The 19,123-nt window shown below is 42.1% G+C and overlaps 1 protein-coding gene across 1 annotated transcript in view; it reads left to right on the forward strand.

The window, feature by feature from the left end:
- The first annotated feature begins 3,731 nt into the window (after window positions 1-3,731).
- Window positions 3,732-19,123, forward strand: part of rims4 (regulating synaptic membrane exocytosis 4) — a 36,633-nt gene continuing 21,241 nt past the window's right edge. The window contains exon 1 of the mRNA XM_035389638.1: window positions 3,732-4,415. Coding sequence (XP_035245529.1) covers window positions 4,283-4,415 — 133 coding nt within the window. The 5' untranslated portion in view covers window positions 3,732-4,282. The remainder of the gene's footprint in view (window positions 4,416-19,123) is intronic.

A 19,123-nucleotide genomic window follows, 5' to 3' on the forward strand; every position in this document is an offset into this window, starting at 1 on the left:
GTTATCAGCATTTAGTTGAACTGTGTAAAACCATTTTGGAAAGCAAAGTAGATCATTTTACAAAAAATTTAAGGATTAGTCATTTATTGTCAGATTTCTATAAATGTCCAAATACAACAGACACAGAATGTGTTATAAGCTGTCCTTAACAGTCCCAAATGACTGTAATAGCTCTCCAGCTCCCCTAATGGTCAATCAAGGGATTTTTTTTCTTTACTTCACTACAATGATGACCCTGATTTGGCCAGGTCAATAGTTATTAAATGAATATGTTCTACGCATAAGGTAGGTAAGTGAATACATTCAAACAAATGACAAACAAGACAGAATAGCCCATTTTCAGAGCAGTGCTCCTTAGGGCAACACATTAGTTTTAACCCTGTATTTGCAAATCCTGGTCTGGTTGATGTTGGTGATTTCTGTTCTTCAGCAGTAAGGGTAGTGGTTTATGACTTTGACTGGGGGCACTATGCCATGCCTGGGAGTACAGCCTAGGAAGAAGAGAGCTGTGTTCATTGATCGATTTGGCCCATTAGACGATTAGATGCGCTGCATTTCAGAAAATTTCAGAGACCTATTAGAGAATAGCAACATGACATGTTTTAGATAGGGATCTTAAAGGTTATTTGTTTTATTTGGTGTGTGTGTGTGTGGGTGGAGGGGGGGGGGGGGGGGGGGCAGACTATGTATTATATATATATATATATATATATATATATATATATATAGATATATGAAATTAAAAGTGAACACCTTTTTTTTGATAACTTTTGTATCCTTCTAATGAATTAATAGTGAACAGAAATAAGTAGCAAAACTACTCCACTCCAGGTGTACCTTACCAGCTAATTATGCAATTATGCCTGATAAATTACAGCTTCAGTGGTTAAACATAGTATGTTTTTCTTAAAGATTACAGTGGGAAAGTGGGGAAAAGCAGGAAAATCAACAGTGTTTGCTACAATGCCGGATCAGATCAGAGCAAAAATCAAACAGATTGCATGAGAGGGCAAAGATGGCGGCTCAGTGACAGGAGAACATAGTGATGTAGAGAAACAAACGATGTTCTCACAAGATTCTGATTGCTGCTTTTTATAAATGTGGCGCATTTCCAGACGACAGCCAGAGGCTCCCCCTGAGCACTTCAATCATGGCGCATTTCTTGGCCGCACAATAACTGCATAACGTTTCACATTAATCAGGGAGGAATCAGGGAGGAGTCAGAGAGGAGTCAGGGAGGAGTCAGGGAGGAATCAGAGAGGAGTCAGGGAGGAGTCAGAGAGGAATCAGGGAGGAGTCAGGGAGGAATCAGAGAGGAGTCAGGGAGGAGTCAGGGAGGAGTCAGAGAGGAATCAGAGAGGAGTCAGGGAGGAGTCAAGGAGGAGTCAGAGAGGAATTAGGGAGGAGTCAGGGAGGAGTCAGGGAGGAGTCAGAGAGGAATCAGAAAGGAATCAGAGAGGAGTCAGGGAGGAATCAGAGAGGAATCAGGGAGGAGTCAGGGAGGAGTCAGAGAGGAATCAGGGAGGAGTCAGAGAGGAGTCAGGAAGGAGTCAGGGAGGAATCAGAGAGGAGGTAGAGAGGAGTCAGGGAGGAGTCAGAGAGGAGTCAGGGAGGAATCAGGGAGGAATCAGAGAGGAGTCAGAGAGGAGTCAGGGAGGAATCAGAGAGGAGTCAGGGAGGAGTCAGAGAGGAATTAGGGAGGAGTCAGGGAGGAGTCAGAGAGGAATCAGGGAGGAGTCAGAGAGGAGTCAGGAAGGAGTCAGGGAGGAATCAGAGAGGAGGTAGAGAGGAGTCAGGGAGGAGTCAGAGAGGAGTCAGGGAGGAATCAGGGAGGAATCAGAGAGGAGTCAGGGAGGAATCAGGGAGGAGTCAGGGACGAGTCATCCAGTGGTTATATGGATGTTATATGTTATATGGACAGCTCCATGTTTATGAGGCTCTTCTGGGCTTTTTTAGGATCCTGACCACATGCCCTTATTAACACATCCTGCCGACCATACTGTTGAGGATGAATGATGAAATTAATGTATTTGCATGTATGAATTTCAGATGTGTGTATAGGCCTTTTTTTCCCCAGCCTTCCCTACTGATGAATTTTGGCAATGCTGATCTGCAAAAATATAACCTAACATCATTAAAAATACCATTATCTGGATGAGTGAAAGAGGTGGGAGTGCCAGGGGGTTGAGTGGGAGGGGAGCCAAGATGGCGTCCGAAGAGATGAGTCTTCAGTCTGCATGAGAAGACAGAAAACACGTTTTCAAACTTGGATGTGAGCTGTAACAGGGAGCCAGTGTCGGCAATGCAAAGGAGAGTAACATGGGCAAGCCTGCGAAGGTTTAAGACCAGTCCTGCAAATGTGCTCGGTATTAACAGCGTGATATCTGTCAGAAAAAGATTTTTGGCAGTTTTGCAGCAGACGAGGCTTCTTTAGATGATCTGATAATAGACTTGTAAGGGGAAAATGGCTGCTATCTGAGCATTCTTCGTAATGTACAAACACTGCGATGAACGCAATGACTAAATCTGTCAATGAGAAAACACTCTTTTTAACACATAAAATGAATGTGAGCTGTCTCTTCACCACGCTCTGTTCAGTACATCCAGTGCAACGGTTTCGAACAGTGTGGCATGACGTAAATGCTGATTCCATTAAAATGAAAATACTCATGTTTTAGATAAGTATTAGATGCAAATTTACTGTACCTGTATAAAGTGTGCATTGCTATTATTGTTTATTAATCCTGGTGAGCGATGGAAATTTTTTAAATTTCCAGTAGTTTAAAAAAATTTTTTTTTTTTAAAGTAGTTTTCAATAAAAAGCCTGGAATTGTGTTTTACAACTTTAAACACAGTCTCTTTAAAATGTTGATATTTTATGTCTTTGATGTTTAAAATAGCCTCCAATCTATTATCCACTCTTATTATGTAATTGTGTTATGCAATTTTGTTGGATTATTGCCATTAGCTTATTACATAAAGAGGGAAAATGCTATGTCTTTCTGTGCAATGCATATATGTGAAATTATAGTGCCAAACCACCACATAATATGCAAATGTTTCACAGATTCTTGAATCTTCCATTGAGAAAATTTATAAAATATATAATCCAGTTTTATAAAGTCTATAAAATAGTTTTTTTTTTTATAGCAAAGACACATACCATATAAATTGTGTTCACCCCCTCAACCCTCCCCTCCCACCAACTCCAAAATGCAAATGCTACCAAAGCACTGTGCTCCCCTGATAAATATCTGTTTGGAGGGAGGCAGAGAACCGGTCCCCTCCCTGAAAATGAGTTCTGTCAGCAAAAGATTAATCATTAAATTCCCCCCTCTGTGCTGAAGACATCCTCAATCAGAGCATGTTGAGTTTACACTGCCTTCTCTCGTCTTTGTGTGTCTGTATGACGGGCAGAGAAGGGGTAAACGAGACAGGGACAGGGAAAGAAAAATACAGAATGGAAGGAGAGCAAGATGGAGTGAGGGAGGGAGAGAGAGGAGAGAATGTGTGAGAGAGAGAGAGAGAGAGAGAGATGAAGAGAGGGAGAGAGGAGGGAAGGGCAGACGGGACTGGCGGAGCCGGCCGTGACACAGCTTCCCGCCAGCTCCGCCCCTTTATCCGCATCTGTCCTCTCATTGGTGCGTCCGCTAATTCCCCAGAACAACCACTCTCCCGCTCGGCCCCCGCCCCCCCCCCCCCCCTCCGCAAAGGACTCGGCGGTGAATGAAACGCGCCGAATGCCAGCCCGAGACGTAGTAAGAGAGTCCGCCTCCGCCCCTCCGCCTCTTCAGAAGGACCAGACGCCAGACTGGAGCGCGACGCACACAGGACCCCGAGCAGATCTGCCGGATGAAGCGCCGCTCTCGAAAACCATGCCTGAGACGCTGAACAGAATCACACCGTCTCAGCTGTGACGCTAAATCTTTTATCATTTATTATTATTATTATTATTATTATTATTATTATTATTATTATTGTTACGTTACTCTTTTTGACATTTTTCAGAGGTTCTTCTTTTCTTGAACTATCTTGGGAGTTATAATAAATAGATTTTTAAAAAGCCGTCGTCACTTTCCAAGTCCGTTTTTTTAAAAGAAAAAGGAGGAGGAAGTTGGAATTCGGGGAAAGTTTCGGTGGAAAAGGGAGGCGTGCAGCGGCGGCGGCGACGGCGGTCGGGAGCCCCCCCTTTTCTCGACGAGCGACCCCGTGAGAGCGCGCCAAGACGCCGCGCGCCGTGCTCCGCGTGAAGAATGCCCAGACGCGGCTGGCCAAGCCGGCGATGGCGGCGGCCGACCCGGCCACCGCCGGCCTGTTCATGGAGCGCTCGCAGAGCCGCATCAGCCTGTCGGCCTCCTTCGAGGCGCTCGCCATCTACTTCCCCTGCATGAACTCCTTCGACGAGGACGACGTCGGTAAGTGCCGCCTTCCAGCCCCCCAACCCCCTCCCCCCCGCGCCGCCGCCGCCGTCCCCGCCGCCACCGTCGTCTGGTCTCCAACGGGCCCGCCGGTTTTAGGTTCCCGCTTGCGGGCGGCGCCGGGTCTCCCGGGCGATGACCTGGCTCCGCACACGTGCGGGGTTGTTGTGACCGTTCCGGGTTTTTTTTTCCTGATGTTTCAAAAACCCCAAAATGTCTCAACCTGAGACAGAGGACTTGGGTGTTAAGTCTACTGCACGCATGCGTCGACGGCTTTCTGCTCTCTCTGAGAGCTGGCGGCAGGAGAGAATGCTTAGCAACAAAGCCGAATACTGGCCCCAGACAGGGTCTGAAAGTGTGTTTATGGATTAATCAGGGAAAAATCATATGTCTGGTGACACATTTAGGCGAGTTGGACATGGACATTAGTGACAAAGCCGGGTGTTTTGGTAGATGAGAAGGTTGAACTGAACTTACTGTGTTGGATCCCATCTCCCCTATGAGGGCTGCATGCTATTATTAGGGTTTAGAATAAGCATCAAATAATAAATGTAAAATAAAGCTTTATTACCGTCTTAATCCATAGTCAGACTCAATCCATAATACAGCATTATTGTGGTCAGTATATACGTACAGTATATACTGACCACACACTCAGACACACACACACACACACACTGACATACACACACACACGCTCACACAGACGCACACACGCAGACACACACACACAGACACACATGCACGTACACACACACCTACACACACACAGACACACACACACACAGACATTGTATATAATTTTCACAATCTCTTAAGAGTCTGGCACAGGTTCTAATCCCATCAAATGTCATTTATTGCAATGCCGCCATTTTAATTTGGAATACTTAATGCACTACACTAATTCAGATTTCTGAGGAAAATGATTTATCCTCTCAATCCCATTAGAGAGAGCCAGATGCAGCACCGGCACCAAGGGTTCCATTCTTCCTCTCTGTCTCTCTCTCTCTCTCTCTCTCTCTCTCGCTCTCTCTCTCTCTGACTCACACACAGGCAATCGCACACACTCACATGCAGACTCACCCATGCAAACACACAGACACACCTCCACACAGACTCATGCACAAAGGACACAAGCACACAAACACTTACAACCTCACACACATACATGCACTCATGCAATCGTGCACACTCACACGTGCACACACAAATATATACACACAGTTAGGCACACATTCACAGCCATGCATACACACAGACACACACACACCGATGTCATTTGAAAAATCTTTTATACAAATTGTTGCTGTACATTAGATCGCACAGCTAAAATCATAATACATGTCTGGCTGAACTATACGATGGCAGTCCTCATCACAAGCGGTTTTTATTGGCACACTTTTCACACAGGCTTTCATCAAACCAAAGTTTGGTCACGACAGGGTGATTTTTCATGTTTACTGTTTTGGTTAGGAGCCCTGTCCTCAAGAGAGATAAACAAGTCAGTGCTGAAGATTTTGATCCTGTCTCCCCCATCTCTTCTCTCTCTCTCTCTCTCTCTCTCCTTCTTCTTTCCATCTCTCCATCAGTCTGTCTTTCTCTCCCTCTCTGCCTCTCCATGAGTCTGTCCCTCTCTCTCTCTGTCCCTCTCTTCTCTGCCTGTAAAAACACGGTGATACCTGGCCAGACAGCACATCTCACTGAGCAAACCTCAGACAAATCCTCTACGCATTATGCCATGTGTATGTTTGTCAGCATTGCTTGACCATATAATCTGATTTAACATACCCCTGATTTATGCAAAAGAAGAAAAATAAATAAATAAATAAATAAATAAATAAATAAATCATATAAATACTGTTTTAGCTGAAGTACGTCACCAGTAATAATAATGAGACACTCAGATGCGTTTGGCTTGTGATGGGCGGCGTCTCATGAAGCTGCTAATCTAAACAGAGCCTGGCGGTGCTGGTGATGCTAACGCTAACGCTGAAGCGCCAGCACGGACACACTGTGATCCCCACAGGTGAGGATGTGGGGTGGCCAGATTCAGGATTATCACCTGCAGGGAAGTGTGCTGACTCCCCAGCCGTGATTACCCCTCTCACAGCAGCTTACCCAGGATGTGCCTCGCCCCCGAAGGACAACCTCACTTCCTCTTTCTTCATTTGGGGATAATGTTTACCTCCTTTTGTACGTACTGGGCTAAAAGAAACTGACTGGAAAAAAAAGTAAAAAATGTACTGTCAAGAAAGCCTAAGCTCGCTTCTTAAGTAAAATCAATGCTTAGTTGTGGAGATAATACTGTAATCATGCCTGTTGCCCTTAAAACCATAGATAGCAAATTGTAGCTGTATTCTCAAAGAATTATGTACCTTCAACTTGGAATTTGAAAAATGATGAATTATTATGAGTCCCTACGTATGAATATATGTGGTTTCTGGTCTTCTGGTGAATAGTATAAGTGAGAAAATGTATTTTGGACATTATTTCACAGTAATTATCTTTCTTTAAACTGCTACACCATCATCAATAGCCACTCCTCAAGTTGACAGCTGTGCTGATGTTTATATTTAATAGCTCTATATTTAATGAGAAAGCAGTCATTAAGACGGATTCGATGTTCTTCTGACTGCCTATTATGCCCTTCCAAACTTGTGCAGTGATGTATAGGTTCACATTAAGGTGTAATGAACTCAGTATGAAAGAGCTTTAGGGAACCTCTCCAGGATATATTTATCAAAAACTCCTACTCCTGTAAAAATCAGTTTTTTAAAATAGAAAACACCAGCATGTGAGAAACCAAATGTTTTGTTTTTGGCCTGGATGTAAAGTTAGGTGGATAATTACCTTACACATTTGTGAAGGAAATGGAAAAAAAAAATGTGAATCAGTCAATGTCAGTGTTTATGACTTTGGAATGGTTTCACTCTCCAAACGCTGAAAAAAAAGAAGAAAAAATAAATCTGGAATCTCCAGGGGGAAAAATGACCCAAAAAGGTACTGAAAATGAAAGGCAAACCTTCTCAAATAATTAAATGCTTGAAAAGACACACTCAGTGAAGTGTCAGGAAATTGCACAGGTGCACGCTTGTGTAAACAGCTTGGGGTGATGTCGTTATGATTTTTAAATCACAATGCACTGTAATAACGGCAGTTATGGATTTTGGAATTCAATTCTCTCAGAGGAAGTTATGCTTCTTGTATGTGGGGCAGTCAAATGGCATTCAAGTCAAACAGAGTTAAAGTTGCTGGCTCCGCATTTGTGAAAAATATAGTTTTTTTGTGCTTACATTGACAAAGCCTTTGGTACATAGGAAAATGAATCTGGTACTGAACTTTGGATATGAACAGTACAGATGTGGAGAGACCTGACTTCTCAGGTCTACAAGAGATTTCTGTATACGAAACATACTCCTTCAACCACACACACACACACACGTGCACACACGCATGCACACACACACACGTGAAAATGAATGGGAATGAATGAGAATCGGAAAACCGGGTACTGCTGTTACCGGAAAAACAGTAACAGCAGTTTACTGTTGCTAGTGGTCACGCTACGCAAATACAATGGGCTAAGCTCCACAAAATTACGTGGGTTGTAACAAAGTGAAATATCCCTTTAAGGCCTTGTTCCAGTGTGTGGATGGGCCCCATGGTCTGGTATCTGTTAAGGCCTTGTTCCAGTGTGTGGATGGGCCCCATGGTCTGATATCTGTTAAGGCCTTGTTCCAGTGTGTGGATGGGCCCCATGGTCTGATATCTGTTAAGGCTCTGTTCCAGTGTGTGGATGGGCCCCATGATCTGGTATCTGTTAAGGCCTTGTTCCAGTGTGTGGACGGGCCCCATGGTCTGATATCTGTTAAGGCCCTGTTCCAGTGTGTGGATGGGCCCCATGGTCTGATATCTGTTAAGGCTCTGTTCAGTGTGTGGATGGGCCCCATGGTCTGGTATCTGTTATGGCACAGTTCCAGTGTGTGTATGACCCACAGTTTGGTATCTGTTAAGACACTGTTCCAGTGTGTGGATGGGCCCCATGGTCTGGTATTGAACGAAGACGATGACAGTACTTCTGGGGGGTAGGGATGGGAGGGTTTTAGCTGGCTGCAATGATAGGGTCTCATTGTTCACCAGTGAAACTGTGACATACAAAGTGCAGTGAGATACCAGGCTGTGGTGGATATGCCTGTCTCAGAGCAGAGCACGTGCACGTGTGCACTCCTGTGAATCGACAGTAAAGAGTGCGGCAGTGAGCCCTCATAGATACGATTGGGAATTCCAAACCGGGGAGAGAAAGGAGAAAAAGCTTTTGTAGGTGTTGTTACATTAAATCTACCATCCAACCTAGTTAGCTTGGCTGAATAAAGAATCTTGAGAGACTAGGGGTCTTCCTTTGTTTTGATTTCATTGTAGGAAACAGGGATGCTAGTTTTCCGGATGCATCTAAATTTGCAGACCATAAATGTCTCTGGGGGCCACTAGTATTTGGCTTTATTGCTCCTGCTATTAGCTGTCAGAGAGCGTAACAGCTCTTGATATGTTCATGATAATGGCATACCCAAGTGCTCTGCCTCTGGTTGAGAAATTTATGGTCTGAAAAAAAAGGGGAAAAAATCAGTGTTGCCTGATTAAGAGAACATCAGGGAGAAAACCTGGTAGATTTGTGCAAAAGCAGCATACACGATGCGTCCTCAAGACTTTCAATTCAAATTGCCTCTAAGGTTACATCAAAGCAAATTCTCCATGAGGTCTTACATCTTATATTTTATGGGCAGTATTATCCATTTATACAACTGGATATTTACTGGACTTTAGGTACCTTAATTGAACATTGCAAGGGGTTGGAACCAGCCGCGTAGTTCAGCTCCATAATCACTCATTTTCTGCTTATTGTGCTTGCATGGATTAGCTATGCGCACGCATGCACACACACACACACACACACACGCACACACACTCACTCACACACACAGGAACTAATAACTCACTCCAGCATTCTTACAAAGCTGTCTTGTGCACCTGGACAAACTACAGAAACGAGAGAGAAAAACATTGGTCACATGACCGCATGCTGCTGTGCTTGTAATCTCCGTGGTGAAGGACATTGGTGATTCTGGACTGTCCTGCTGGGTTGTGATTTTGAATATGCCGTCCTCTGAAACAAGTACATCGTTTTTTTTGAGGATTGCTTTTCGTGTAGAGATGCCTCTTTGCAGTATGTATGATGGGCTTCTCACAAGCAGACCCGGCGCCGCCCACTGCATTCCAGTTCTTATTACAGCTGATCTCTAGGCCAATTAAGGTTGTTACATTAGAATATAATAATACATAATGAGGCAAACAAGGCATTCAACCCATCTAGTACAAAAGAACATAAGAACACATAATGAGGAGAACAGGCCATTCAGCCCGCCTAGAACATAAGAATACATAATGAGGAGTACAGGCCATTCAGCCCATCTAGAACATAAGAACATAAGAACACATAATGAGGAGAACAGGCCATTCAGCCCGCCTAGGCTTATAATTTAAAAAAAAATAATAATTATGTTCATGCTCTCACATAATTTTGTCCTAAAACTTATTTTAACACATTGTAGGTTTGGCTCATTTGGGATTTGAATATGGACCATTCATTCTTCATGACAAGCATAGCTATTTCCACACACTGTGGCCTTCAAAGTGTAAATTATGACTCATTACACACAATAAGTGGGTAGCAGCGGTCATTAAACTGGGGTTGATAAGGGGTGGGATCGAATCCATTCTGGCCATAAAACACTCACAGTGCAGCTAGATGGGGTTTCAGTGCGTAAGGAGTTAAAAACTTGGCGTACACAAAACAATCTTTTCTCTTTCACTTTAAAGAAGGGCTTACATCACACATCTCAAGAGCTTAGAAATATGGGTTTCGCTCCGTACCTAGTTTGGGAATTCCATTTCGCACATGATATGATTGCTTAGAGTCAGATGTGTTGCACACTATAATGGTGCTCGCTGTCTGTATACTACTGTGTGTAAAGCCATGATTAGATGCATTATTGTGCATACGATGCTCCAAATTACCCAAAATGGAGGAGTTCACACTAGAGCCAGCTTTGTATACTGTCAAAAAACTTCCATGTTGACCAGACCTGGGTCAAATACGTATTTGTTTTGGATTCAAATACTTTTCTGTGCTCTGTTGATCTTGCCTGGTGTAATTGATCCTGTCAATATGACCAGAAGGCAGGGTTTACACTTTCTGAGAGTAATTCATTGGTTCCAATACACCAGGGCAAGATCAGTAAAGCGTAGAAACGTATTTGAATCCAAAACAAATACGTATTTGACCCAGGTCTGATGTTGAGTCTGTCAAGAGTACACGTGCCCTCTGACTGCTCTACAGAGGACAGAATTCCTGTTCCATTGTCACCGCTATAGGCCAGTGACTGGTACGGGTCTGACAACCAGCAGAAGGCTGATTAAAATGAAACAGAAATCTGAGGATGAAAAAGAGTCTGTGCTTTATCAGGTTACCTTACTGCCAGTGAGCTGCTATCAAAGGCTGAGACGGTGAAACAATGTCAGTCTACAGGGCTTGCCCTACTTTGTAAACGGCTAAATACTGTATATAAATTAATGATTGATTAATTGTTTATATTCATTTTTATATTATAAAATTAAAATGAAACAAACACAATTTTACAATAAATGGTTTTTAAAACAATACATTAGCGATGGAGCAACAGAACATGTTAAAATGATACTAATGCCTTTAGATTGAAAAATGGTATCCATTTTGGTTTTACATTAATCGCTTTTACTGATTATACTGTACTGGTGCTTGACAGTATATCACATATAAAAAGTATCTAGCTAGATTCCCAGGTCTCAAAGGTTGGAAACTACTTACAAGCAGTTACATATACAACTCCCCCTTGATAATTTGCATGGGTTGCAGTCTGTTTAAAATCAGCAAGCTTTTGTGAGGAAAGGGTTTCTGAAGAATCTGCATACATTAAAAAGGGGAATTTACTTGTGTACAATAAAACATGTTTTTATTTTCCATATTTATAGATGATTTAAATGCAACTTGCCCACTCTAAGGCAATCAATTTTTTATACTATTGCAGGCACTGCTACCTGTTTTTACTCACTCTTCTTAATCTGAGATTGCTGTTTCTGTTGTTTATATGTCTGAATGGATGGTAGTAGGGTTTTGATGGTTCTCCCTGTCTCTGAATATTTGTTTTGCTTTTCTATGAAAATATTTACATTACCACTCTATAGCCAGAATAATTTGCATTACGTTATTTGCTCATCCGAGCAAATTCTTTGAGAGGTCTTGGATTTTATGGAAGTATTGTCCATTTATACGGCTGGATATTTACTGGGGTACAATAAAACAGGTTTTAATGCACAGTCTGATGGATGTGTTTGCTCCATAGCAGTGCTAGAGGTGCAATCCAAGTGCAGTGGGGTAGTCAAGAGAAGCTGGCAGGCCGCTGCTCCCCTTTAGATGTTCCCCCTGCTGCTGCTCCCCTTTAGATGTTTCCCTGCTGCTCCCCTTTCGATGTTCCCCTGCTGCTACTCAACGTTCGATGTTCCCCTGCCGCTGCTCCTCATTGATGTTCCCCTTCTGCTGCTCCCCTTTCGATGTTCCCCTGCTGCTGCTCCCCTTTTGATGTTCCCCTGCTGCTGCTCCCCTTTTGATGTTCCCCTGCTGCTGCTCCCCTTTCGATGTTCCCCTGCTGCTGCTCCCCTTTCGATGTTCCCCTGTCACTGCTCTGTCTTTCCTGAACCATCCCTCTCTGTAAAGCCACAGTATGGGCTGTGTGTCCTTCTGCCCAGTGCTTTTCTCTCTACTTTAATTTGCATTGTGTTCATTTCTGAGAGAACACTGCATGGGACAGCACAGGATATGTGTACATGCGGACCGAGGTGGCTGTGTACATTTGATACTCACTCAATATATACTATAGTGGAGCATCAAATTAAATTGGGAACCAATCCCTCAATTTAACTGAATCTGTGAGTTATGGGAACCTGTGAGTTCAATTAGTTCACATAACATAACATAATGATGAGAACAAGCCATTCAGCCCAACATGCTTGCCATTTTCCTACCATTAAAGTATACTTAGTGCTCGGTTTACCTACAAACTAAATAGTATCTAGCACTGTATCAAATCTGGTCTTGAAAATCCCCAGAGTTTGTATGTCTCTACTACATGACCTGGCAAGCTATTCCACACAGTGATTACTCTGTGTGAAAAAATACTTCCTAACACCTGTGCGGAATTTACCTTCAGCTAATTTTCACTTATGCCCCCATTGTTCTACTAACAGAACTCAACCTGAAGAATCTCTTGTAGTTCACTTTGTTGAACCCCTTTTATGAAATTAAAAGCCTAAATCAAATTGCCCATAAGTCTCCTTTTACAATGCTTTAAGACATTAAATATCTTAAGTCTTTCCTCATAACTTTTATCTTTTATTCCAGGAACCAATTTGGTTGCCCATCTTTGAACCTTTTCCAGAGCCTCTATATCTTTCTTGTTGTCCCCCCTGTACGGTCCCCAGAACTACACACATTACTTTAAGTGTGGTCTGACTAAGGTATTTTATAAGATAAGTATAACTTTCTTGGATTTATACTCTATACTTTTGGCTGTATATCCCAGCATCCTGTTGGCCTTTTTCATTGTTACGGCACCGTGCCGAGAACCGGAAAGGCTTTGGTCAACTACACTCCCAAGTCTTTTTCAAACTGAGCACATTCCAATTTTGTTCCTCCCATAAAGAAGTCCTGCTGGTTTTGCTATGTTTTTATTTCCCACATGCAGAACAGTTTGTTACATTGAATTTTTTCCCCCATGTTTCCGACCACTTCTGGAATTTGTTTAAATCTTCTTGGTTACTTTAGTAGATTACAAACTGTTGGCTAAACCTCTCAGTTTTTTATTATCTGAAAATGTACTAATGTACTTTCAATGTCCCTGTCAAGGTCATTCATATAAATGAGGAAGAGCAAGGGTCCCAACACCGATCCCTGTGGAACTTCACTCCCACAGTATCCTGCTTAGATAATATCCCTCCAACTTCTCTTTGTGTTCTGCTCTGTAGCCAGTTTGGAACCAACTCTGGAATACCTACTGTCTTCATTTTGAAAATGAGTCTCTCATGTGGTACCTTATCAAATTATTTAGATTGGAAATATAAATATTTAATATCATAAGCCCTGCTACAATCAAAACACTTGGTAGCTTCCTCAAACAATGCCAAAACATTTGTCAGGCATGACCTTGCAATAATAATAATAATAATAATAATAATAATAATAATAGATAAGATAAGGTGTTATTTTCAAGAAATAATTAAAACTTGTCTCTAATGATATATTCCACTACTTTACATGTGATGCAGGATAATCTGACAGGCCTGTACCATCAATACCTTCCCCTTTCTTACAGTATATATTGGTATTTTATTACCTTGCTTCCAGTTGTCTGATATTTGTCCAGTTTTTACAGACTGTCTAAAAATACCTGCCAGTGGTTTAAAGATGATCTCACCTATAAGGATCATCCACTCTGGCTAGTGAGTTAAAGGTAGCATGGTAGGGTACTTGATATCTGGCATATTTTTTGCATTGCTGGAGAGATAGATTGGGTGAGAGAATATTATTATGTTCAGCTGTCGTCTCAGAATTCACACACTCAGTTTTGGAGTGATGTCAAGACCATCTGGTAACAGCACTTACTGCAGCAGTCATAGGCCACTCCAGGGACATGCCAGCTTCGCCATTGGCCAATCCTCAGTGGGTGGAGCTGTGAAATATAGTGACATATTTCACACAGGTGTCCAACCACTTCCTGTGCCTCCTTGTTTATGCTTGATTAGCTAGCTTTAATCGCCACTTTCACTGGGTTGAGCACCATGGTGGTGCAGTGGGTAGCACTGTCACCTCACAGCGAGAAGGCCCTGGGTTTGAATCCCCACCTGGGTCGTTCTGTGTGGAGTTTGCATGTTCTCCCTGTGTCCACGTGGGTTTCCTCTAGGTACTCCGGTTTCCTCCCACAGTAGGCTAATGGGAGACTCTAAATTGCCCATAGGTATGAGTGAGTGAGTGAGTGAATGGTTTGCCCTGCGATAGATTGGTGCCCTGTCCAGGCTGGAATAATACATTACATTACAGGCATTTAGCAGTCGCTCTTATCCAGAGCGACGTACAACAAGTGCATCAGTTCAAGGTGCAGAGGTGCAGAAAAACACACTAGAGTGAAGTAAAGATCGTAGTGCCAGAAGTGACCACATAGATCAGGACTCCAACCCTGTTGGGTAACCTGTTCAGCAAACAAACAAACAATCCTGCCAAGTACAAAACTAGCACTGAAATCACATTTGCCTAATCAGAATCAGACAAAATAATCCTGCCAAGTACAAAACTAGCACTGAAATCACATTTGCCTAATCAGAATCAGACAAAACAATCCTGCCAAATACAAAACTAACATGATCACATTAGCCTAACTAGGTACATTGAGCTAAACTAGAGGCTAGGGAGGGGTGGGGAGAGGTGCAGCCTGAAGAGATGAGTCTTTAGTCTGCGCTTGAAGGAATAGGCTTGACCACCCCCTGTGACCCTGCCCAGGATAAGGTATAGATAATGGACGGATGGATGGACTTTCACTGAGCTGACGTGATTGGCTAGGACATATTAGCTGCATCCAATTGGGTCTAATTGGGAGGGTTTACTGCTCTGAAGTGCACTGCTAGGCTCACAGCTGAGATTGATAAACCTGACTTGCAAGGCTAGGTCAACTGAACCTGTAGAAACTATACCACAACCTCATTCCACAATTTGAGTCATTAAAGTCAGTGGTGCCCATAATTTGCCACTAGAGACACTGTGCTCCAGTATATTCCCTGCCATTAACCCAAATTGCTGTGGTATATTTATATATGGTTTAAATGTAACTGGACCACTCTAAGGAGGTCATTTCTTTTGCCCAATTATAGACTCTGAGTAACTTTTATATGCACTTCTTATCCTGAGATTGCTGTATCTGTTTTTTTCTACATAAGAAATTGGGTGGCAGGTATGGCATTTGCCTACACTGTGTATAAGGGTGACACACCCCGCACCTTTAGAGTAGAGCACTGCAATTTGAGTTCATTTTGCACAATGCAGCACTTTTCTGAGAAAAGTAAATACTTGCACATCTGCCATCCGTGGCACGAAAGAAGAAACGGATGCTATTAAAAACGATTTTAAGCACGAACTGGACTCTACTGTCACAGCATATGGAATAGGGTTCGTCTATTTGTCTAAGTTTTTCAAAGCCAGTGTGGCAGGTCTTCTGTTCTGATGGGCCAAATCGATCCAGAACTGTGGGTTCACTCTGACTGTCAGTGAGGACTTTTCCAAAAATTTCTATGCTTTGGATCAATGAGCCTCTGGCACTGCCAGTATATTAAACACTTAAGACATTATTAATGTGGAAGAGACTCATGAAGCTTGATGCCAGGAATCGGTCAATTCTCAGGAGTGGCCAGACCACGGGCTGCTCACTTACAGATCAATAACACCCTCGGCAATTGCCTTGTTGTCTTTTCATTTTAATAAAATAACATAACACGCAAGCAACAAGTGTGATTGGTACTGTTTGGAATCACGCTTATTGGATTTCCTGTTTTCGCCTCAGCATAATAAATGGAAAAATGCTTGCATTGCTAAGCCGCTAGAATAAAGCTATTAAACGTCTGGATGACACCCTTTCACACACAAATCAAGCTGCAAATGCTGCAGTTTTACCATATGTGGATGGCAAACTATTGCAATGACCAGGAACCTGTTTAGTTACTACACATCTTTGAGTACTGTATCACTGCATCAGTGTAACAATTATTATTATTATTATTGCAAGGTCATGCCTGACAAATCTTTTGGCATTGTTTGGAAGCTACAAAATGTTTTGGTTGTAACAGGGCTTATGACATTATATATTTTATAATTTATTATTATAAGGCAGTTTTCCAGTCTAGAAACAAATGCTCTGAAACGTCACTCTTCAAACTACAACCAGTCATGCATTTTCCAATATGGAGTGTCCATCTGAATTCAACTGCATCACTGAGCTGTCAGTTGTGTTGTGAAGGCTCTTGGCTTTTTCTATGACCTGTATTTGCAGTGTGCGTCACTCTTCATGCCCAATAGATGCATTTCCCCATAGACAAACCATTCAAGCCCAGATTTCTTTTTTTTCTAGCATCACCTTTATCTTGTTTATTTTTAATAATGGTGGAACATACAAGTGCTCTGGCATAATACATGTTGTGTTCTGTATAAATTCTGCTGACATGCTAGATGAATGGTCAAATTCAATTTAAAATGTATGCATTTGCAACATGAATGATGTGTTAAGATTTTGCTGCCGTGTTCATCATTGACATGAATGAGGTGTCTTAAGATTTTTCCGTTGTGTTCATCATTGACATGAATGAGTAAATTTTATTGGGTCTGGTTTCTCCCCATAGGAGAGGATTTTCTATTGCAGTACAGCTGTCAATGAAGTGTATGTAATTACTCCACATATAATGGGTCTTGCACTGTGCAGTAAAGTAACATTGTCATTAGAGTCATCAGTTCACTGCAAAAACCAAAAATAAATCAGTCTTAACAAGTATTTTAGTCGTGTATTTAGATGTAAAATCTTATTTCCATTACTGTTCAGCTAAAGAGTACAAAAATATTGTCAATGAGGTGAGACAGTTTGACTTATTTTAAGATTTGCCAATGGGATAAGAAAATTTCAAGCAAACAGTAAACTTAAAACAAGCTAATATGTTCTGCTTGAGAGAAAAAAAGATTTTAAGCCTCATTACAAGAGTAAAAAATTGACTTTATTTGCAGTGTTCCTGCTAGCCTAGCAGCAGCCTTTTTTGATCGACGTACAGAAATATCCTTCTGTAACAAAGCATTGAGCCATGTTACATAGGGTAATTTGGGAATTGTGCCAACCTTTTTAATTATATTCTGTATTGCTTCATATTTGTCACTGTCATCGTGATGAATGAATCCGGGCAGTATTAATGAAGGTGCTGCGCGCTTGGGACATTTTTATCTATTCTCTGGAGACTTTTTTAATGAGTCCTACTTCTGCTTGTGCTTGCGTCTAATTTAGCAAACTGGTTCAATATGTTGGGAATAAGACATAAAAAGATCTTTCATGCTTTACAGTTTGGCCCGGGCACAGAGCCTGTGTTATTTCTGAACAAACTCAAAAGTAACAAGCGCATCCTCAGCGCCAAAGGTGATGATGCAGGTTTGTGTGTTGTCATGTTCTTATTAACTACAGAAGCTATCTTCATTCCGTTCTTTTGCTTATTTCAAACTGTTGATATAAGCAGCTATTTGCTACTGATTTATAAAATGCCATTGAATTATACTGAGACCAAGGTCAGTGGACACCCGGAATGATAAAAATTATATTGAGTCCATGTTTATGAGTAAGAAAAAAAAAAATACTCAAGCATAAAAAATGCAGACAAGCCATTTGAAATTGGGCCTTAATCTCTTCAGGCTTAGCCAAATGAAACTGGATTGGGGGAGGATTTTTACTGAGGTTTTTTTAAAAAAAAAAAAAAAAACCTCAGTAAAAAAAAAAAAACCTAACAGGATTAATAACAAGGATTACAAAAGATATTTCAGGTCAGGTTGGGTCAGCAGATTTAGGGCAGAAGGTAGAAATTAGTTACATTTACAATAGTTAGATACTATATATATATAGTTTTTTTTTTACCCATGAGCTGTTAACAGATGGAACAGCTTGCCAGTTCATGTAGGAGAAATGGAAATCAAGACCAGGCTAGATTCTCTCCAGACGGTACTCTTGGATGAAATGATATGTTTTTCCAGCGTTCATAGATTATTGTAATTCGCTTTATTTACCTTTAAAAAAAAAAAACATAAGCAAAACGCCCAACAACGCGTGTGTGTGTATAAGATCAGAGAGCTGACTGTGAAGTCAAGAAGGAGCCGTGTGAATAGATGTTTAGCATTATTAGGGCAGGCTAGATTATACAAAACTGGTGCTGTACTGAAACTCTTTTTAGCTGCGACCGCAGCTCTATAGCTCTGTCTATCAGTTGGTCGGTTGGTTGGTCGGTTGGTCCACAAAAAGTGTCCCACCCCGTAGCGGCCACAGTTTTCGCCCCAGGAGGCTGAGATTTGGCATGGACGTTGGTCATGACCGAAGGTAGAGCTGAGTAACTTTCAAGGCCGATTGACCAAGAGGGGGCGTGGCCTATCACAAAAAGGAATGGATTCACAGATTTGCACAAGATTTTGTGGAAAGGTTGGTCATGAGCCAAAGGAGAGGTCACGTGTTTGCGTGAGGGTGTGTGCGTGGATGCATGCACACATGGATGCGTGTGTGATCGCAGCTATTGAGCTTGTTATTAAATGCATTGTACAGTTGGGAACCAGAATTGTGAACAGCGCATTGAGTGTGCAGTGTCACGCAGTGATTCATTAATCATTTTCTCAGTACAGCTGCATAATGCAGCTCCACGCTGGTTCAAAGGGAGCAGAGGAACGATTCTGCCTGCCGTGCAGCATCACCCAGGGGCTGGGGGACATTCATACCACCGCCCTTTCATTTAAAAAAATCTCATTGATGATATGAAAATATAATAATGTCAGGGCAAGCACA

Source organism: Anguilla anguilla, chromosome 13, assembly GCF_013347855.1.
Source record: "Anguilla anguilla isolate fAngAng1 chromosome 13, fAngAng1.pri, whole genome shotgun sequence".
NCBI classification, from domain to species: domain Eukaryota; kingdom Metazoa; phylum Chordata; class Actinopteri; order Anguilliformes; family Anguillidae; genus Anguilla; species Anguilla anguilla.